The sequence below is a fragment of the Nematostella vectensis genome, chromosome 7 (assembly GCF_932526225.1).
Source record: "Nematostella vectensis chromosome 7, jaNemVect1.1, whole genome shotgun sequence".
NCBI classification, from domain to species: Eukaryota; Metazoa; Cnidaria; class Anthozoa; order Actiniaria; family Edwardsiidae; genus Nematostella; species Nematostella vectensis.
The window spans coordinates 3,078,108-3,100,219 of record NC_064040.1 but is presented as its reverse complement, the minus strand read 5'-3'; the positions used below and the strand labels follow the sequence as shown (position 1 = coordinate 3,100,219).

The window sequence follows — 22,112 nt, the reverse complement described above, 5'->3', positions numbered from 1 at the left end:
CAAGGATATCCCTCTAAGGTTTCTGGAGTTTCGTGCATATTTGTTATTATATTTTAAAACTCTTAAATGTGGACCTGGGCTCCCTGTGCTAAGGCCCCTTCAAAAATGAAGTCTGCATTCTAGAAAAAAAAATCGACAAAATCACCCCCCCCCCCCCCCTTTTCTGGTCTTGCTTATATCCAAATACCCTTTAGTAATGTTTTTTTCTATTTTCCTCTCTATAACGGCAGCTCCATGTTTTTTTTGCTGTCCTGGGAAACAGCTACAGCCACCTACCTAAAAAAGACTGACGTAAAGTTGTTTGCACTATCGGATTCCATAATACGTAACAGCCTATGCCCCGAGGGCAAGATACAATACTGCACCTACGATAAACGGATCATATACAATGGAAACGACCCAATCGGAGAGCGAGTCGTGACGTCATTGGTCACGGGGTCTACATGCTGTAGCACCGCCATATTGGTCGAGCCATTCCTTTTACAGAAAGGAACGACATAAAAGGCAAAAGCTTGTTCGATCGTGTGGCTGGTCTCCATAAAAGGCGATCCTACTATCACCAGGATGCAAACAGAGCCGGCATCGACCTCTGATGCACTAGAAAACATGCAGTATTCGACACCGTCACAGGTTGTTTTAGAGGGAGCTGGGATTTCAGAGCAGAGTGAGTCATTTCTCTCTAGTGAAATGGCCGGGGATTCCATGAAACGACCTCTCGAGAGCGACGAAGACGATGATGATGGTGCTAGCCCTGTATCGGACCAAAAACCCAAGAAAAAAACTCGGGGAAGAGTAAAAATTGAAATGAAGTTTATCTCCAATAAACTCAGACGGTATACAACATTCAGCAAAAGAAAGACGGGGATTATGAAGAAGGTTCGTCGTGTACAGACGTGTTACAACGCACGAGAAAGTCTTGCGACTTTGCTTTTGTTTTCATATGTTTATTTCTAATTTTGATTAAACTCTTTTTTTTTATTATGGTAGGCATATGAGCTTAGCACACTCACGGGGACACAAGTGATGTTGCTTGTAGCCTCTGAAACAGGCCATGTGTACACATTTGCAACTCGCAAACTACAACCCATGATCACGTCTGAAAGTGGCAAAGCACTGATCCAAACTTGTCTCAACTCTCCCGATCCTCCAGTCTCGCAGATTCCAAACCCTGATCAGAGAATGTCGGCAACTGGTTACGAAGAAACTGATCTCACCTATACCGTCAGTGAAAACGAAACGGATAAAGTAAGTTTGTACTCAGATAATGGTACGAAATTCCCCCTCCCCAAGCATTTTACACAATATCATCGAACATCCAAAAAAAAAAGTTCATCCGATTTATGTTCCTTGATAATTTGTATTTACTCTGTTACGAACTGGATATTTTAATGGGCTTAGAAACTCTAATAACTTGCAGAGGAAGCCGAAGTCCTCTCACTATGCGAGCTCTAAGCGGCCAAAAACGAAAACAGAAAAATTATTCTCTGTCTTTCGTGACAATGTATGTGATTCCCTTGTAGGAAGTGAAAAAGCGAAAAGCTAGGTCCTGTTTGCTTATTCCGTATAAAATCTTATGATTCAAGCTCGGAATTTGCTATAACTCGACATTGTTCCGCTTCTTTGGTTGAAAATATGTGAATTTTGTTTCGATCGCAGAAATTCCATTTCAAACTCTGTGCCTTTTAACATTCCACCCATATATGGCGTCCTTGACTATTTTTGGCTTTCGTTTTCTTGTCCATTTTTGGACATACAGTAGCGAACCACAAATATAAATACGATCTAGGTGAGTGAGCTTGTGGTATGGGTAGCGGAAACGGACAAGATATCAAACGGGAAAACCAATCACAAACAAAATGTAAAAAGTGTCTCACAAGGTTATCGGTTAAACACAGCGCCTTTTAACTAAAGACGAATCTAGCGTTAGTTTTATGAAATGTTATTTTACAAAAGACACTGAATCACCGTAGCAAAGTACTTGAAAGTACTTACGTCGCAAATAAATAAAACTAATATCCGTATCTCCTTGACTTTCCAGACATAAATGCAATTCTATATTATGTATTAAATCACGGGAGTTTTGAATCTAGGCACGGTTGTTATCCTATAATTTTTAAGATCTATCAGTTTCTTCAACGTCTAGACTAGAGTCAGTACGTGGAGTTCCGGTCTGGAATCGAATATCTGCTCTCATTAGTGCCAAGTTTGTCGTGTTCAATCCATCCCTATCGCCTGAGAAGGTGAACCTAATGTTTAAGACTGTTTATCTATCATTTGTAAAGAAACACGAAGTGCAGTAAAATTGAAAAGGCTAATAGAGATGTTTTGGAGGTTTTATTACCGTAGCTTGGCCCACTGTCAAACATACCAGGCCCGTAGCCAGGATCCTGAGCGGGGGGGTTCGTTTACCCATTTAGCGGACCATCTTCTTTTATGTAGCTCACCCTAGCTTGCAGTGGTACTCAACTTTCCTTCATTAGAGTGGACCTTCCAGTCCAGTGGGGTGGGGTGGTTCTCCCCCCCCCCCCCCCCCCCCCCGGCTACGTGCCTGCATACACCAACCCCTTCTCTACAAAACTCAATTTGTAAATCTTGGTGTATTATCTTGGCTGTGTTTAGTTAAGTTTTTATAACACATACTTGATTTATTCTCCTTTACCCCTCCCCCAAGAAAAACTGCCCAAAATTTGATTCACAAATCTCTATAACAGTAGTAATATCAGTAGAAATTTGTATAAAGGTATGAGTAGTGATGAAGAAACTGGTAGTTATATAGATTCTGAGAGAAGATAATTTTTATTTTAGGACAGGGGAGGAATGTTTACAGCCCAGCAAATTGAGACCGGACAACAGATTGGAGGCATCAACAATGCTACCATGACAGGGATTACCGCTATGTCTGCCTCAGGCCACACTTTCCCCATAACAACCTACATACCACACCAGGGCAATAGTAAACCCGGACAGCAGTCCTCATATTCCGTTCAAGCCATGCCAGGGGGCGGGGCATTTACGACGATATTCACACCAGGTTCTAACCTGGGTGGGACACCTATACAGTTGGCACAGAACCTGTCAGGGCAGCACGGTGTGCAGGTATGTCGGTAAAAGATAAGAAGTTGATGGGTAAAGCCCAGGAGTGCATGGGTGAAGCCCAGAAGAATATGTGGCTTGCCTCTGTTTTATTCTATGATTGCATTAGTCAGGAGTAACAATGTTTATTTTTCTAAAAATATTGAAATAGAAGTCTAATCAGTTTCTATATACAGTAGCAAAATGATTAAGAGTTATCAAGTTGACAACTTATCAGGATTTAACTTCTTGCATGAAGACAACCAAACTAGGCAATTGATTATGTTTTAGTATTATTGATTTACCAACAAATACCCTGTCTCCTGTCAAGGAATGATTGAACACTTAATTAAAAACTTTTTTTGTCAATTGTCTCAGATGTTGGCTCAACTCCAAAGAGGTCAAACACAAACCACCACAAGCCAGACAAATGTTGGGACCACAGGTCAGCCTTCCACAGTACAAGTCCAGATTGGTACAGATGGACAAATGCACACCCAGGAATCTGTAGAGCATTCATCAACCTCACAGGCGACTACTATGCAGTCTCTTGGAGCTCTTATGGTACCAATTGCCACTCATCAGGGGGAAGGTCACGTTGTTTCACTGGCCAACGTGGTGCCATCATCTATGATGCTGACTACACAATCTGGCCAGATTCCAGTCATGTACTACACAGGACCTGTATCAAACATTAACGACAATGAACACCAAGGAACTCAACATGATAGTGGTGAGGTGTCGCAGCAGGCCATACAGAGTGGCTTGTCACTGTCAACTGTTCATGTTCAGCACGACATGGCTCAAGGGTATCATAGTGTGGTTACTGAAGCTAGCGGTAGTCAGGCGGCTGATGAGGTTCATAATATAGTGAGTGAGGCCTCCATAGGGTCCACTAATGGAGGCTCCCCCATGAAGGGCGATGTTCCGGATGCGGATAATCACACTGAAGTGTAACCTTTTATGATGGACATGTTTACTATCAAGTATGCATTAATAAATTTGGTTTTTAGCAATATGTGGAATTCACTTTTCCTACTTGTACGAACACTTCTTGGACCCTCAAAACTTTCCTCATTATCGAGGTAAGGTTAAAAAACAGTCCGATAAAATGGGAGGGTTCATTTATTAGGAACTTGTAAGGTGACCTTAGAGTGGTGTTCAACTGTGCCTAAAAGTATTTCCCATAGCAAGGTACCCTGCCAGCAGAGCTTCGTACCTTTTTGTTTCTAGTAGTTCACTTATCGCTGTTGCTTCTTTTGTGTGAAAGAATAGACTACATGGATAAGTAAACTGCTAGAAACAACATGAGAAACATTTTACTTGCAGGGTAATAGTTAGGGGGCTCAGATAAGTATTCAAGGAGTTTATTTGTCCACTCAATTGACAGTTAAGAGGTGAGCCAGTTGCAGACACTAAGAATAATTTGTTTCAGGTTGTACGGACCCACTGAAAACAGTTTACCCTGCACATAGTGCAAGCTAATCAGAGTAGAACACAACTGCCTTTGACTTAAAAGTCAAATTCTGGTTTGTTTGTTATTGACATTTTGGGTAGACTGCTCAAAGTACCAATTCTGGTGCATATCTGTAATAACAAGAGAATGTCAAGTGGCTTTTTTGACAGTTGTTATGGGCATTGATATCTCTGGTAGACCAGCGCCAAATACAGGATTGCAAGCAGTGTACCTTTAGCGAAGATACAGTAATTGCATGAATATACTAGGGTTTCCAAAGCCTTCAACTCACACAGTGAAAATGTTAGCACAGCACTAATAAATAGTTAGCTCATGGTAAAACACTGTATAATTTGTAAATAAAACCACCAAGTGATATTTAAACAGGTTAAAAAATAAATGGTTACAGAACTAAACACTTTTACTAAAATAAAATATTTGTACACAATTGAAGTCATTTGCTTTATTACACAACCTGGTAGAATCACTTTTAGGGTAGCCTGGGTGCCAGAGGCTGCTCTTCCTGGCATTCATTTGTGGCAATTTTCTCCATGTGCAAGGACCCAATGAACCCAGGGTAGACGAAGGTGAGCCAAAAACAATAAGTTCCCAGTCATGCTTGTAGTAGAATTTCGATCTCTTCAAGGGGAGCTCGGACACGAAGTCCCTTCTCATGCATCATATCAAGAGTGTCAGTTACATCTTCTGCGAAGTATTTAACAGCATCAAGGTATAGAGACTGAGGGAGAAAAACATAAAAAGTCTAAGCAGTGTCTGATGTGACCCTAAATAGAAGCATGGATGGGAAAACTTTAAGTACCTTAGTCCAGACCTGCACTCTCTTTGCGCTCGACATTTTGACTTTTGGGAAAGAGCCAGAATGTCGAGCGCACAGAGAATCACAGTAAGTACTGTTGGTGGAAAAACAGACCCTATATGCATATAGTTATTAAAAAGGCGGGCTCAACTTCAGAGGTGTAGCCAGAACTGGGTTGGGAAGGGGAAAATTCTATCACCTTCGCCCATGGGCAGTGATGGACAGCTTGGTAGAAAACTGTCTTGGCCTTGTCTGTACTGCCTTGCTTCATCTGAAAAAAGGCATAACACAGCCATCATATACAAAGCAAACCTTTGCCACTTGTACAGTTTTGTTTAGCTAGTTAATCAGACCTATTTCACATGTTTTCGTTATTCATTTCAGTAGAAAAACAGGCATGCACCCGGAAATTGCCTGGCGTGGGGAGTGCGCAGTCATAGGTACCGTATATGAAAAAATGGAGAGTATTTAATGATCCTTTAAAATTAAATAATCCACTTTTTGGCAACCAAGGGGGTGCTATTTCAACCTCCTTGTGTGCGAGTTTCAGATAATGCAGCGAAAGTTATATTCAGAACAAAAAAATATTCAGAACAGCAACAAAAAGTAAATAAATATCTTTATAATTATTACTCTATCCTTCTACTTTCTGGATATAACATTAAAAAGTGAGGTGTAGAGGTTATAAAGGATTACCTCAAAATCGACAAACATTCTCCATAATAGCACGCACTGTCTCCCTACAGAAGACGATGCCACTCGTTCAAACAATGCTCTCTGGCGATGAGTGACACCTGTCATTGGTAGTGATGTCACAGCTGAGTTCCGACTCCCTTGTACTAGTGCTGCCTGTGTGCAGTCCAAGGCAATAGACACTGCCATAGACCGCACCTCTTCGTAATGAAGAGCATAGATCCACTGCACAGGTGACACTGCTGAGTGAGTTCCATGGTCAAAAAACCTCCTAACCTCCCCGGTGAGGTTAGACTTTGATTCCACTTTGAGATAAAACGCAAGGAATTCTGGGTTGTCTGGGAACTCCCTCAAGGCACTGTGGAGGATGCTCCTGAGTTCCTTTAAGGGTACAGTGTGTTGAGCCATGTGGGTACGGTAAAGTCCAAGGTAGGCCAACCACAGCGCTTCACGACAGAATCCATCGAACACTGGAGGGACTAAAGCCCTCTCAAAAGTCGTGGAAGCAGCTTGGAGTCCTTGTGTGACGTATGCAAAGTAAGCGCTGCAGATTAAGACATCTAAACTGTATGAAGAGGGACCAGTATTTGTGCTATTCCCATCGTGCATAGAATTAAGGGCTTCCTCTGTAAGTTGACTCCAGGTTTTTCTTGCTCTGAGTATCCGTGCAGCTGAGAGGTCACCCTGTTTTGCACCTCCTGGTTTGTTCGGTCCATGCTCAGTTAGATGCACTAGAAGCTCCGTAATGCGGTGCTTCCGGTCTTCAAGTGTTGAACTTGATAGTTCTAGCTCAGCATATCGCCTGTTAGAACACAAATTTTATGACTTAATCCTTGTGCTTAGTCTTTTTCCATTTTTAAGAAATATTTAATGTGTGTCATCACCAATCTCACCTGTAAAGCGAGATGAGCTCTGAATTGATGCTGATGTCCTGGCATGATTGAAAAGCCATGGCTAATGTGGAATCAAATATGCGGCGGGCTTCAGACAATTCTCCCAACATCCATAGCGAACAGGCAAACTCACGCCATAGGTTGAGATTGTTCCTAAAAAGTAAAAGAAGATTATCAGAACAAGTGATACAGAGACATGTCAAGTTAAGGAAAACAAAAACAGAAGAGGCTAAATACCTGTATTTGTCTCAAAGAATACAGTGGATTACAATAAGTAATCCGTTACATCCTATTACCTAACGTGTGAAATAGCCCATGGCACTAAAGCGATCCTTTTCAGCAAGTCTTGCAGCAGTGTTTGCAAGATGTGGTCTCAAGAAAACATCCATTAGTAAATGTACCTGTTGTTTGGCTGTTTCAGCAATGCTTTTGCCAACTTTTGGACTTCCTTGCACTTCTGCTTTCTGGTGTTCTCTGACGCTTCAGCAAGTACCAAGCTACACTCATACTCCAGCCAGGTCACCATCAGCTCATCGAGGTCTTGACCATCAAACACCAACATTGCCTGAGCAAAAATACTACGTACAAAATCCAGCACCTCTGGTGTCGGAAATGATATGGCAGGGTGACTGTACCAGGAATTGTACCTTTTCCAGGAACTACCTGGACTTGTTCTATCTGTTTTGAGAACTTCTTCCTTAGATTCTAACGTTGTTGTGAAGTGTCTCTGAAAACTGAAGTCGTTAGTGGCTTCTCTGTGATTTACTGGCACTCCAAGAAGCTCTAGTAGCAGAATCACTAGTCTAAGATTGTTCTGTGGGTTTTGAAGCTTGAACAGACATGCGCTCACATCTTCAAACAGCACAAGTCTTTCTGGGTCTTCACAGTCTTCCTCTGTTTCCCCTGCCAGAGTGTTTGGTCGCCATGGTTTGACCTGTAGATGTGATGCAAATGGTGAGCCTGTGGTAAAATGTTCATGACTACAAACATTTCTTGGGGGGCAAGCTTCAGTCACTCATTTGCTTCTTGCTGTAGGGGACAGATACCTATTAAGTCAATATGTCCTTTGTAAAATTCTTTATCTATTACCCCCCCTCCCCCTCTTTTATCTGGGTCATGATGTGCCTAATAATGAAATGTAAAATCATATTCATTCCCAGTAAAACTAAAATCATTAATGGAACGGACATCCTCGGTACCGTATATCTTACAATAAGATAACATCTATTTTTTTTTTTTTCATTTCATTTTCTTGGGGATTGGAACGATTTTTTTAGCAAATCCCTAACGGCTTTTTCGTCAGTCGCGCCGCTTGGTCAAACTTATGGGAAGCACCCTACCTCGGCTGATAGAATTTGGCATGGCATGTATTGTCTTTTTCTCCATGAACGGCCCATCGAGCATCCCTATCACTAATATTTTGTAATTTTAAAGAAAGATTCTCGCCGCTCAAATGGCAAAATGGGGACGAATAGACGATTAAAAGGTATGGTTGGAAAGATAAATATGTGTGCTGTGATTCTGCGAGGTTTATTTTGCCGTGCGAGTCTGGATTTTGAAAGGATCGGTGGATTTGTTGAGCACTTTGGAATCTGGTGGTTGTCTGAGTTTGCAACCTTGTCTATTTTATATACAGAAGGCGACGGAAAAAATTCGCAGCGGCTAAAACAGCTTAAAATGGCAAATAATGGCAGGTTTGAGTAGCAGCAACTCAAGCTACTGTTTTATTTCCAAATCAGTATATTTATTTCAACGAGATTTGTTTGCGCATACAAACTCTGTAATAAACCTACACTCGCCGTGAGCGTGGGCTACCTGTGCTTTAAGTGAAATTCAACTTATAATTGTGTTAATTAATGCTGTTTGTAATTTATTATCTAAATCAGCTATTTTCACAAACTTATTACCAAAACGTTACCAGTGCAAATTGCAACTGGAAAATGGCAGTTCCATAAAAAATACATTGCTGGGTCTCGCCAAGCAATCATAGATCCGACTTGTGCATGAATATCCAATCAGAAAGCAGCAAATAGAAGCCAGCGAAGTGCAACCCAAATGTCCCACAAAAGTCCCACAAATTGTACAACATGTTGGATGAGCCCTGCTCGGATTTATCTAAAACATAGACATTTACAGAGGTTTTCCTGCAACTTGATGGAAACTTGTCTTGTTGTCCAAGCTGGGTGAAAATCTTGTAAAGAAGCATAGAAATAGATAACTACGAGTTTGGTTGTTGAATGGAAACGGCACGAATCCACTTGGAAATATAAAATAAAGCGGTGCTTTCTTTGGTAGGTCCTATGTGTTTATGTGTTTTCAAAGCTATTTTTGTCAATTTGTAGTGATTTGAGTACGGGGAAAGTAGAAGAGAATGCCGAGTTCACTGTTTTGACTTCTAACTACAACTCTGCACTTAAAGTAGCCGGTCAAAGAAAACAGGGCTAGCACTTTCTATGCTGACCAGAAAATGTTTATTTGCTTGTCCAGATTTGCCAAAAAATATGTCAAACCAATCTTTTTGGCCATCGATTGCCGACTATTTATGGGACATTTGTGGGACCACATGGCTGTTATTGAATCATCTCTTTCCTGATTGGCAATTAGTGTGCGCATGATTGACATGTCGGATCTATGAATAGGTTAATTGATCAACTACTAACAATAACCAGTGGTGAGTCCGGCATTAGAACTCAGGAGTCTGTATTTTCACTTTGCCATTATTCCATTTACACTAGTAATGTCTTTTGAAATAGGTGTACCCTATACAAATGTTCAGCAAAATGCGGTTACTTTGGCATATACAGTATATAAATAACCAGCGTCATTTTCACCTGAGTGTGATCTCTGGATATCTCTATGCTCCTCCATGCCTCCGCCTTGTAAAGTCCCTGGATCAGTCTCTCTTCCCCATCACTGACTTCACCCTCACCTGCGTCATTCCTCTTATTTCTGTCAGAATACTTGAAAATCTTCTTCAAATCAAAACAGTCATCTGCTCTGTGTGGACTCTTCTCCATCCATACCTTCCAGCCTTGTGCACCATCTTCACCAAACCTGTGGAAATTATGAGACCCCAGGGGGTTACGGTACACACTAGATTTGGCAAGGGATGCCTGTATAAAAAGGTTACACCATACAGTTCTGCTGTATGTTCTGTATAATATGTGTGTTTTATTTTTAAACAAAGCCAGAATACCAATTTTAATCCAAGCAATATGTCATTTTGTGACTCCTTGGATACAGTACTGTATGTAAATTTGGAAATGTACAATATATCATCTAAGGCTTACATGTTTAATGATGGATTTTTTTTAATTTCTAAAAAGAATTTGTTTCCAGTTTTGGATAAAAACAATTACAAAGGTGTGGCTGACACTAGCTATTCAAGTAAATAATTCCTTATTAATTCACACCAATTAAATGAATGCAAATAAGGGGGAAATTTTGTCAAATTTAACAAAATTAATGCAAAGGTTTGACCTATTCTAATACAGGAATTTAAATGTGTAGACATATGTAAACACAATGTTCAGTGTGTATATTATTCATAGGCATTTTTGTAAAATCCACCCCCCCCCCCCTCAAACTCAAAATATCTAAATATTCATGTGTAGAATAACTACAACAGTAAGGACAAAAGAAGGGAATGGTTATACATACTACTGTACCATACTGTACCTTGGTTTACCACTGTCCCAGAATGTTTCCAGGAATGCAAGATGACCACTCGTTGGTGTGTTGGAAACAATATTTCCAGGGCAGAAGCAGTTCAGTTCAATCATTGCCTGTAAACTTGCAACAGCCTTCTCCATGTGACCTACAGTGTGAAAAAAAAAATTTGCTACAGTAATATCCCTTTTAGTTCTATTATTTGTAGTAGAAAGGCACCACTGCACATGGTGTGCAGTGCTACTAAATGCAACAACTTTCTTTTCCCAGATGAATGCCCTACAGGAGGAAGCAGGCAGTTTTATTGATAAATGAGCACCATCTAGGATGTTTACTTCCCTTATAAGGGAATACATACTGGTTTATCTTATGCTATCCCTAGGACTCAAATCTCCATTTTCTGAGTGTTTTGTTTTGTTGTTGTTTTAATGCAACAATAGAGGTAGATAGGGGCATGCACTCCCAAAAGGAATACTTTGTGCATATCACTTTCCCTAGGGGACTACTATTATGGTGGTATCTACTGTATTCAAGGTCAACATCTAATTGAGTGTAAACATAGTATTCTAAAAACAATTCATCACACTGGGATTACCTGACTGCTTTAAAAACAAGCAAAACTGGTGAAACACATCCAACATGTCCGACTCAATGTCACCTTGTGCTTGGTGAGACTGAAAGGTCCCTTCTTTTAGGGCCAGGAGCGTACTGAGGCACTTGGCGTAGGCACCTTGGGCCTTGCTGAATGAGAATGATGAAAATCTGGACTGGGTAAACCTCAAGTATTCATGCCAAAGATTCACCTTGTTAGGGTGTGTGAAAACAACTTTATTCCATCTTTGTCGTAGATCCTCTACACTCCAGATCTCAGAGCACAATTCTAGGTGCTTGTGGATGAGTATTTCTGAGGAGGGATTTTGCTCTAGAGCTTTTTCTAAGACAGAGATTTGCTTTTCTGTTATCACAGCCTGGTTCCTCTTTTTTTTCTCATTTAAAGCTTCAGTAAATCCAGCTCTTAACTGTCCTTTGCTTACAACTTCCTGCTGGTGGTCGACAAGTTCTAACCAGGCTGCAATGTCATGAGGGTTTTCACGTAACTTCTTGTTAAGTTCTGATGTGTAATGGGAAGTATATTCTTCCATAGTGCCACCTTCATCATTTAAATTTTCTGCATTTACTTGTCTGTTATTCGCTTCATTTCCTCCACTAGGAAGATCAAGTGGTACATAAACATAATTCTGGATATTACCACTGAAGAACTCAGTTGTTGCTCTTTTTTGGGGAGCAACTGACTGTACCTCACTTAGTGGGGGTATCTGAACACCCCAGTACCTCACATTTTCTGCTCTTCTTTTCTTTTTGTCTTTTTTACTTTTTTCAGTAAGATGCACACTCTGGTGCTTGCCAAGCCCAATGCAAACAATCCTTGGCTTCAATTTATACAAAGCAACATCCAACCTGTACAACGACCCATATGCAAGATTATTCACATCCGGTTTGCTATAGACCCTGTATGCATCTTTTAATTCCAAGCCACATTCTTCAATCCATATAGTATTAGGCTTCTGGTGTTCTTCATTCTTATATTTAACACTAGGTGCTAATTTATCTTTTCTTGAATGCTTTGATTTATGCTTTTTCTTCTTCTTTTTGTGGCTTAATCTCACAACCCTCTCTGGACTCTTATGCCTCTTTTTTGGCTTTTTGTGCTTTTGGTCATCTTTATCGTAAACGTCTTCGTCATTATTTCCATGTCGACCATCACCTTCACTAGAGCCTGAATCTGAGATATCCTGCTGATGGTCACTGCTGATGACACCTTGATGCTCAATGGGCGAAGTGAAACTTGGATTTGACAACCAATCTACATAATGTGACAAAAGTATATCTCTTTAGGCACAATAAAACGAACTGACTTAAAAAGCAAATAAAAGAGTAGTTGCCCCACAAGTAGACTCAAAAATTGAAAAACAACATAATGTAAATTATAGGAATGCCGAGAAAATTTCTTGAGCTATATCCATCGGGCTCTTTACGTTTAGTACGATATATGGTTGATGGCGCCGTATGATTTACACTAAAATGATCTGATGATATTCTTCTTACCGTCATTGCTTATTCCGTTTTCCTTCTCGATGTGTAATGACGATTGAGCGCAAGGGAACAGAAAGCCATTGCCTCTGCCTGGTACCCCCTCGACATTGATATAGCTGGCTATAGGGAACAAGGTTTGTGGCTGAGATGAGGTGCTACTAGTTTGCAAATCCTGTTCCATCGCTGTCAAGATGGACCATCCACAACCATCTTGGAAACAACGAATCGAGGGGAATGGAGATGAATTTTTGCCGGTGCATGACGGGTTGCTTGCCGGAGAGACAGGTAGCCCGTGCGCAAATATGTGACACGGAACTAGCGAATCCGAAAAGGGAAAAAAAATGTAAAAAACTGGCTCTTATAAGAGTTTTTCAGGACTTTAGAAAACTGAAGTTTAAAAGACGAGCATTTGAGCGCACCCAGGATTGGCTTGGGGAGGGGGGGGGGGGGGGGGGAAGTGCGCAGTCATAGGTAACATATAGGAAGAGCACAGTTATCAAATATTATCCACATTTTTAAAACCATAAAGTTTACTTATAACTCTACTCCGAACACAACTCATCCTTACAACAAACTAGTCCATAGAGAGGCACTTTATTTAGTCTTCATTTACAAAAAAATTAGTTTTGCATCCACTGCACCTACAATTACACTCGAATTCGTTGTTACAGCATTCTAAGAATTCCACGTCCTAGTCTCTTTTGGGAATCAAACATAATCAAAATCGCTGCCAAAGACTGACTGAGACCTCTGCTATATGATACAATTCTCGGGGTACAATTCTCGGGGCACAATTCTTGGGGTACAATTCTCGGGGTACAATTCTCGGGGTACAATTCTCGGGGTACAATTCTCGGGGCACAATTCTTGGAGTACAATTCTCGGGGTACAATTCTCAGAGCACAATTCTCGGGGTACAATTCTCGGGGCACAATTCTCGGGGTACAATTTTCGGGGTAAAATTCTCGGGGTACAATTCTCTGGGCACAATTCTTGGGGTACAATTTTCGGGGTACAATTTTCGGGGCACAATTCTTGGGGTACATTTCTCGGGGCACAATTCTCAGGGTACAATTCTCGGGGTACATTTCTCGGAGCACAATTCTCGGGGTACAATTCTCGGAGCACAATTCTCGGGGTACAATTCTCGGGATACAATTCTCGGAGCACAATTCTTGGGGTACATTTCTCGGGGGATTTCGTACATCCACAAACTTCAGGCTTCAGTTTGCTCCACATAGGGAAGTGTTACAATAATTCGTAGTGTTTTGCTGGTCGTGTCGTAGAATGTATCAACTTCACTTCCTTTTTTCAATTTCTCCGGACTTTTGGCGGGCTTTGGAGAAGCGTTGTCATGGAAACCACTTGGTGTTTTAGAATATTTGAACGCTAGATGGAATGAGTCGCGAATTTTCTTTGCTTCTTTGTAGGCCTCTACAATTTCACTCTCCTGGCTTTCCGTATAAAATCGATTGACAAGACTTTTTCGTTTCACGGGCAGTGTTGGTAAATTAAGATCCTCAGCAGGAACGTTTCTCTTGCTTTTAGAATCGGGACCAGTTTTAGGCCTCGGTACCTTTTTCGAGTTTTGTTGCGTAAGGATATGAGGGAGGTGCACCTCTCGGAACTTTTCCTTCTCCTTTTCGTGTTGCTTTACCGTCATCTCCTCTTGTACATTTTGTAGTAGCTTTTTCTGACTTTCTTTTGCACTCGCTATTCGAAGTCTTCGATAAAGTTTTTCGCTTGTTGTCAAGATCCGTTTAGTTTTGACATTGTCGTTTTCAGAATACAAACTCCCATTCTCAATAAAAACACAGTTTTCATCATCCATTGAGAAAAACTTTTAAAGTTTCACTTAAACAAGAAAACGACTTGCCCCAGTGCTCGTCAAAATGTTGTCTCCCTTACAAAATAAACCACAGCATTGTTGGTGTATTGTCTTTTTCTATTTAGCGAAGTGCATCCCAAAACTATTTCACACATATCCAGCTACGTCGCCTTTGGAAATTTTGTTTATTAACAAGGCAGTTAACACTATTTATAATAACTGCAACAGGTAATTAAGACAGTCAAAAAACGGTCAAATATCGATTATGTTTTTCGAATTCACTAAAACCAGCATAATTCTACTTACGTAAAGAAGAATAATGTTCCACGAGTGAAGCCGGACGACAGCAACCATAGAGACGAATGTTCGCCGAGAGAAACCGACGATGAAACGGACGCTTGGACATGTGTTGCATATATATATCATAGTAGTATGTGGCAATAATTGAATTTGCTCTGTTTGCGTCAAATAAACCACGTTTTTTCTCTGTCCTGATTTTACGGATGAATTTATGCACCACTGTAACAATGCTCTCTTGAGAAATTACTTTTAGAATTTACTCACACTCACCAGCTCACACATGGTGTTTGGATTCGTGCCTCTCTCATAGCTCTGTTTTATCACATGACGTCATCACAGCAATATCAGAGATAGACTTGATCCATGGCCTTTGATGGATTATCGTAGGATTGATCCATATTATCCTGCATTCGGTTGAAATATAATGATACCAGACACCAATGGGATGGCCGTGTACTATGATCAACTTGTAGTCGTCATCTCGTAATTTGACGTTTGCAATGACGTTTTTTAAATAGATGTATTCTTCTCCGTTAAATATTGGCTTTTGAGCTAGATTAAGCTAAGTACTCTTCCGCTTCTGTTGGTAAGGGGATGTTGTTAAACAACTTCAGGTGTTCGTAATTAAAATTAGCCTGTAATGATGAAACACATTTTACAATTACTCTTTTGTTTTTCTATGTTCCTGTTTGTGTAAAATCAAGTAATAAAAAGATAAAATACTGCGCATGCTCCAATTGCTCATTTTGGACCAGTGTTAATCGATCCAGAGATCGATCCTGATCGATCTTACAACAGCGTAGAACGCCGAAACATTGTTTACGTGCGCGCGCCGACTTTTGGCCCTATCACACGTTCTATTTCAACTTGTCTCGCAAAATTATTATTACAAGTCGCACGCGCCATGTCACACGTGATTTTTTTTTTTTTTTTTGCGAAAATTTCACACGTGGAATGTTTCGGAAAGTAGAAGTGAGTATACAAATTCCGTGCAACTTTGTTTGAGAAAAGAAAAAAAAGTTGAAAATGGGGTGTCACACGTATGAAAACGTGCGTGCGACTTTGCAATCATTTTTTTGTGCGACAAGTTGCGAGAGAAAAAACTTAACGTGTGACAGGGACTTTAGGAACTAACTCTAAAATCATCGTGTCGAATGAGATGGTTTCGTGATTAATTTTTTTTTTGTGTGGAAAAATATTTAAATAAACCAATATTGATATGTTTGATTTTCGAAAATATATTTTCCTGATAGCTCTGTAATGCTCAAATCATGTTCTTCACCCCTTTCTTTACATTTAGTTTCTCTTTATTTATTTTTTCGTATCATTGGCACTATACTAGCTCATATACTATAATGTGGGAATACTGCGTTTTAACACCAATTCCCAATTCCCAAACCTATTCTATGTCTGGCACCCTAACCCATTCTATGTCTGGCACCCTAGCCCATTCTATGTCTGGCACCCTAACCCATTCTATGTCTAGCACCCTAACCCATTCTATGTCTAGCATTCTAACCCATTCTATGTCTGGCACCCTAACCCATTCTATGTCTGGCACCCTAACCCATTCTATGTCTAGCACCCTCCTAACCCATTCTATGTCTGGCACCCTAACCCATTCTATGTCTAGCACCCTCCTAACCCATTCTATGTCTAGCACCCTCCTAACCCATTCTATGTCTGGCACCCTAACCCATTCTATGTCTAGCACCCTAACCCATTCTATGTCTAGCACCCTAACCCATTCTATGTCTAGCACCCTAACCCATTCTATGTCTAGCACCCTAATCCATTCTATGTCTGGCACCCTAACCCATTCTATGTCTAGCACCCTAACCCATTCTATGTCTAGCACCCTAACCCATTCTATGTCTGGCACCCTAACCCATTTTATGTCTGGCACCCTAACCCATTTTATGTCTGGCATCCTAACCCATTCTATGTCTGGCACCCTAACCCATTCTATGTCTAGCACCCTAACCCATTCTATGTCTAGCACCCTAACCCATTTTATGTCTGGCACCCTAACCCATTTTATGTCTGGCATCCTAACCCATTCTATGTCTAGCACCCTAACCCATTCTATGTCTAGCACCCTAACCCATTCTATGTCTAGCAACCTAACCCATTCTATGTCTAGCACCCTAACCCATTCTATGTCTAGCACCCTAACCCATTCTATGTCTGGCACCCTAACCCATTCTATGTCTGGCACCCTAACCCATTCTATGTCTGGCACCCTAACCCATTCTATGTCTAGCACCCTAACCCATTCTATGTCTGGCACCCTAACCCATTCTATGTCTGGCACCCTAACCCATTCTATGTCTAGCACCCTAACCCATTCTATGTCTAGCACCCTAACCCATTCTATGTCTGGCACCCTAACCCATTCTATGTCTAGCACCCTAACCCATTTTATGTCTGGCACCCTAACCCATTTTATGTCTGGCATCCTAACCCATTCTATGTCTGGCACCCTAACCCATTCTATGTCTGGCACCCTAACCCATTCTATGTCTGGCACCCTAACCCATTCTATGTCTGGCACCCTAACCCATTCTATGTCTGGCACCCTAACCCATTCTATGTTTGGCACCCTAGCCCATTCTATGTCTGGCACCCTAGCCCATTCTATGCCTAGCACCCTAACCCATTCTATGTCTGGCACCCTAACCCATTCTATGTCTAGCACCCTAACCCATTCTATGTCTAGCACCCTAACCCATTCTATGTCTGGCACCCTAGCCCATTCTATGTCTAGCACCCTAACCCATCCTATGTCTGGCACCCTAACCCATTCTATGTCTGGCACCCTAACCCATTCTATGTCTAGCACCCTAACCCATTCTATGTCTAGCATCCTAACCCATTCTATGTCTGGCACCCTAACCCATTCTATGTCTAGCACCCTAACCCATTTTATGTCTGGCACCCTAACCCATTCTATGTCTAGCACCCTAACCCATTTTATGTCTGGCACCCTAACCCATTCTATGTCTGGCACCCTAGCCCATTCTATGTCTAGCACCCTAACCCATTCTATATCTGGCACCCTAACCCATTCTATGTCTGGCACCCTAGCCCATTCTATGTCTGGCACCCTAGCCCATTCCCTTCCCAATGGGCCATTTTACAGTGGGGTCCTCAGGAGTGGATCTAGCTTTTGGCTAAAGGGGGGGTTTGGCCCTGTGACAAAGGGGGAGGGGGTATTTTTTGTCACATATGGCTTTCTGGCAGCCCAAGGGGGGAAGGGGTTGAACCCCCTAAACCCTCCCCCCTGATCCGCTACTGGTCCTGTTGAATTCAGCGCAAAAGCGAGGCTTTGTAAGGTCGGGGTTTTAATATCCCAACTAGGAGCATACATTACATTTTGCTAATACATGGTTATATATTCGTGTCTATTTCGGCATATTTTTATTTTTGCCTTCAAAAAAGAACTGGTTAAGCCAGGTGTTAGCTTGTTTAAAGGCAGGCAAGCACGCCCCCTATTTACAATGAATTTATTTTGTTTTGATATGACCATTACCTTAATAGTACAAGCCCTTATAACCAGGTGTTTAAGCCTTATCGAATCACTAAGCCTTATCGAAAAACAAGACTATTAACTAGTGGTTACTCCGACATCGTGCTGGCCTGCATGAGGCTGACAACGGGGATGTCTGAGGCGCGCGAACAAAGAAAAGGGGGATGGGTCTGGCAATTGACACGTGGCTCGGCGTTTGCTACGCGAATGTATACACCGAGCGCCCCATGTATAGACTAACCTCATGGACACCTTAATATGGAAAACGGCCCTTTTAAGTTTGTCAAGGTCCATCCCTTCACAAAACAACTGTCGCCTTCTCCTGTCTTCAACCGATAAATCCGCCAAAGGCGTTTCGTTTTCGATACAGCTTGGCCTCGAGGGCGCTGAAGTCCACAGGGGTGTACTGGATGCTTCTCCTGGCGGCATTCAGGTCGTGTTCGGCAGAGTGGGGACTGGTCTTCTCCATGGCTTCATCGGTCGCGTCCGAGTTGTCTCGTGGGGACTCGGTACTATCAGAAGCTTGGTTGGTCGTTGTTACGGTGGTGAAATCATCCCCCTCTAAAACAAACACAAAAATTGCAAAAAGCTTTGATGCGCCAAATAATAGTCTTTTCTTTGGATGAAAAGATATATTCACCAAAAACTCACGAAAACTCATACCTCCCCTCCCCCCCAACATACACACACTAAAAACAGCTTTGAAAATTTGCCCATTTGATTCAAGTTCACAACGACTTGACTGGCCGATTTCATTGTGATAGGATGCGCCAAGCTACACGTAATCGTTTCGTATACTTTTAAACTCGTCTACAGTAAAACTCTTTTCCAGCACTGGTTAAATGTTAATCTAGATAAAATACCTACAAAGTTTGTTAATCTCCCAAAAAAACGACCCCCCCCCCTCCCCTTTTCCCCCGTAACACTTGCATCCTGGGGCCGGCGCGAAGATGATGAGCACTGATTGTTAGTTAGGGGTCATTGATGGGTGAGCTAGCTATGCTGTGCTTCATTCATGTAGATCGTTTATTTTTCGAACTCTTTTATGGGATGTCTTTTTTCGGCGAAAAAGCAGGAAAGGTATGGTATTAGCCAAGTTAACCACTAAATCTTATCTCACTTCTTTTATTTTGTAGAGAGTTTTCATGGGATTTTGGTTTGGTTAGACGAGTAGATCTTTAATTCAGTAGATTTTTGTTTAACTTTCTTTGGTTCAAGTGGGCAAAGACTTCTGTTGTTTTGATTGGAAATCTAAATGAGCTAGTACCAGACCCCACAAGGTTCTCGTACCAGATCCCGAACCTTGCCCATTTTTGAACACAGGAAACCCAATAGGGTTTTTGACTTACTTTCATTGTCCGGCTCATGATCAAAGCCCGGGTTGTCATGGGGATTGTCATTCTCACCAATGTCCTTTTCCGAATCCTCACCATTTTGCTTTACAATTATAATCTCCTCCAACAGGTCCTCATCCTGGCAATCACGAAAAAAGAGACTCAAGGGTACGCAGACATGGATCCAGAAACATATTTAATAATATTCGTGGCGGTCGAGGGAGGCCACCCCTAGTTAAAGCCGTATTAACACCAGTTTACTTCCGGAGGGCCGACGGAAACCTCAACCGACAAAATATTCTATTAGAATATTAAAGGCCATCCGCTCTAAATTATCAGTCACATCCTGAAAGAAACTTTCAATAGACACACTTCTTTTTCAATTTTGAAATCTTTTCCGCGTTTTCTGTTAAAAATTGGCGGCTTTAAACGGCTTTATTTAAATTGTTGAACAAATAACGGTGTTTTGTTAACTTTCGGAAGCTGCAGTGAAACACTCTCCGACCCAGGAATGTCCAATTCCCTTTTAAGGGGTGGTGGAAGAGATCTCTCATGTCATCACACAATGTAACTTGGATGTACAGCTTATGATCGAAGCCCCCAGCATGTACAGCATGTAAACTAAAAACGCGAAAAATATTTCAAAATTGTAAAAGCAGTGTGTCTATTTTAAGTTTCATCGAGGATGTGACTGATAATTTAGAGCGGATGTTAGTTAGACCTGTTAAATAATAGCGCAGATTCTAATAGATTCTTTTGTCGGTTGAGGTTTCCGTTGGCTCTCCGGAAGTAGTTATCGTCACGTGACATTTCTAAAATGGGAAATGTCTTTTTAGCAGGATTATTTGTAGTTGTTATTGATTAAAAAAAGAGTTATTTTACCTCCTCGGGGTCTGGCGCGCTGTGGAATGACGGGACATTGTAGTAGTCACGTGACTCGTCCACGCCACTCGGGTCAAAGTACGGGTTGTCCATCATCATGAGCTTTTCAAGATGCTCGCGTAGTGACGAGAACGTGGGTCGCATAACGGGGTCCTCCTCCCAGCAAGCCGCCATGATCTTGTATCTGTGGAGGAATTTGAAGTATAGGAGACGCTGCTAGCTTGAGAGGGCGTGTGCTATTTAAATGTGTTATGGCATTATTTTGGGGAAGGCTGACGGACAAACGACTTAGAAAAAATGACAAGGTTCTAAGTGATATCGTGACACAAGAGGAAAATCAGACAGGAAGGGGTGAAGATGGTGCTCAAGACGAGGAAGGAAGCGACGGGGAAGAAAGCGACGGGGAAGAAAGCGACGAGGAAGGGAGCGACGGGGAAGGAAGCGACGGGGAAGAAAGCGACGGGGAAGAAAGCGACGAGGAAGAAAGCGACGGGGAAGAAAGCGACGGGGAAGAAAGCGACGGGGAAGAAAGCGACGGGGAAGAAAGCGACGGGGAAGAAAGCGACGGGGAAGAAAGCGACGGGGAAGAAAGCGACGAGGAAGGAAGCGACGGGGAAGAAAGCGACGGGGAAGAAAGCGACGGGGAAGAAAGCGACGGGAAAGGAAGCGACGAGGAAGGAAGCGACGGGGAAGAAAGCGACGGGGAAGAAAGCGACGGGGAAGAAAGCGACGGGGAAGGAAGCGACGGGGAAGGAAGCGATGTCAGTCAAAGTTACGCAGAGGAGACAGGTTCAGGCGAAGAAAATGGCGAAGAAAGCTAATAAGACACGCCAGAGAAGGATTATCTTGCGTTAAATGCCAAGGAGACAACGCCAAGGAATACCACATTACCGGATACCTCCAATGCCATTGCCCAAGAACCCTACCACAGGGATAAAACCATCCAGTACCCTATTTGCGAAACGGATTTGCGCATGGAGTAGAGTATAAAAGAATCACGTCGTTGCTGTGATAACTGCGGAAGAAGGCATTACAGAAAACACTAAGGACTGCGAAGCGACTTTTTTTTTCTATTACTAAACCCCATATTGTTTAATGTTATATGCACCTGATAGAATTGTCGCATTTGACGTGCTTATATCCTAGTACAACAGCTCGCGTGACAACTGATCACAAACAGTACAAGGTGGAAATGGCAGGTCCTACTGTGTTAAATCAAAGTGATGTCTTTATCTCTTTATTATATGTATAATACAAAACTAGCAGTACAGGTACCTAAAGCTAAATCATGCACACCGTGTTATGCAGATTCATAAGTAAAACAATGCGTTAATAAAGTTTCCTTGGTGCTTATACATATTTACGACGTCTTGTGTTACTCGACTATTGAGAACCCCTCAGGACACTCTATGGTCTCGTTATAAAGTCCAAAAAAAACCTTGTATCGGTAATGCTCTCAAAACCTGCTCTTCAAACTCTATCAAATTGCCTTCGTCACCATCGGGGTACAGCGCTAACAGCCAAGAGTAGACGGTAGCGTAATCC

The 22,112-nt window shown here is 41.8% G+C and overlaps 3 protein-coding genes across 5 annotated transcripts in view; 1 reads left to right on the top strand and 2 right to left on the bottom strand.

Annotated features, from left to right (window-relative positions):
* Nucleotides 1-437: 437 nt before the first annotated feature.
* Nucleotides 438-4,976, top strand: LOC5514885 (serum response factor). Its single transcript, XM_001635041.3, has 4 exons — nucleotides 438-876; nucleotides 988-1,245; nucleotides 2,806-3,096; nucleotides 3,451-4,976. The coding sequence occupies exons 1-4, from the start codon at nucleotides 565-567 to the stop codon at nucleotides 4,027-4,029; spliced, it is 1,440 nt and encodes a 479-aa protein (XP_001635091.2). The 5' UTR covers nucleotides 438-564; the 3' UTR covers nucleotides 4,030-4,976.
* On the bottom strand, nucleotides 4,977-12,990 carry LOC5514883 (nuclear exosome regulator NRDE2). The gene is made up of 9 exons (XM_032384577.2): nucleotides 12,707-12,990; nucleotides 11,196-12,464; nucleotides 10,610-10,748; nucleotides 9,763-9,985; nucleotides 7,333-7,865; nucleotides 6,932-7,084; nucleotides 6,042-6,840; nucleotides 5,545-5,616; nucleotides 4,977-5,267 (listed from the first exon to the last, which is right to left on the bottom strand). Exons 1-9 carry the CDS (start codon nucleotides 12,873-12,875, stop codon nucleotides 5,142-5,144), a joined length of 3,483 nt encoding a protein of 1,160 aa, XP_032240468.2. The 5' UTR covers nucleotides 12,876-12,990; the 3' UTR covers nucleotides 4,977-5,141.
* A 5,159-nt stretch (nucleotides 12,991-18,149) lies between these two features.
* Nucleotides 18,150-22,112, bottom strand: part of LOC116615087 — a 54,816-nt gene continuing 50,853 nt past the window's right edge. For all 3 annotated transcript variants that reach the window (XM_048730516.1, XM_048730517.1, XM_048730518.1), the window contains 3 exons: nucleotides 20,568-20,751; nucleotides 19,701-19,824; nucleotides 18,150-18,912 (listed from right to left, as the gene is read on the bottom strand). In XM_048730516.1, coding sequence (XP_048586473.1) covers nucleotides 18,680-18,912; nucleotides 19,701-19,824; nucleotides 20,568-20,751 — 541 coding nt within the window. In that variant the 3' untranslated portion in view covers nucleotides 18,150-18,679. The remainder of the gene's footprint in view (nucleotides 18,913-19,700; nucleotides 19,825-20,567; nucleotides 20,752-22,112) is intronic.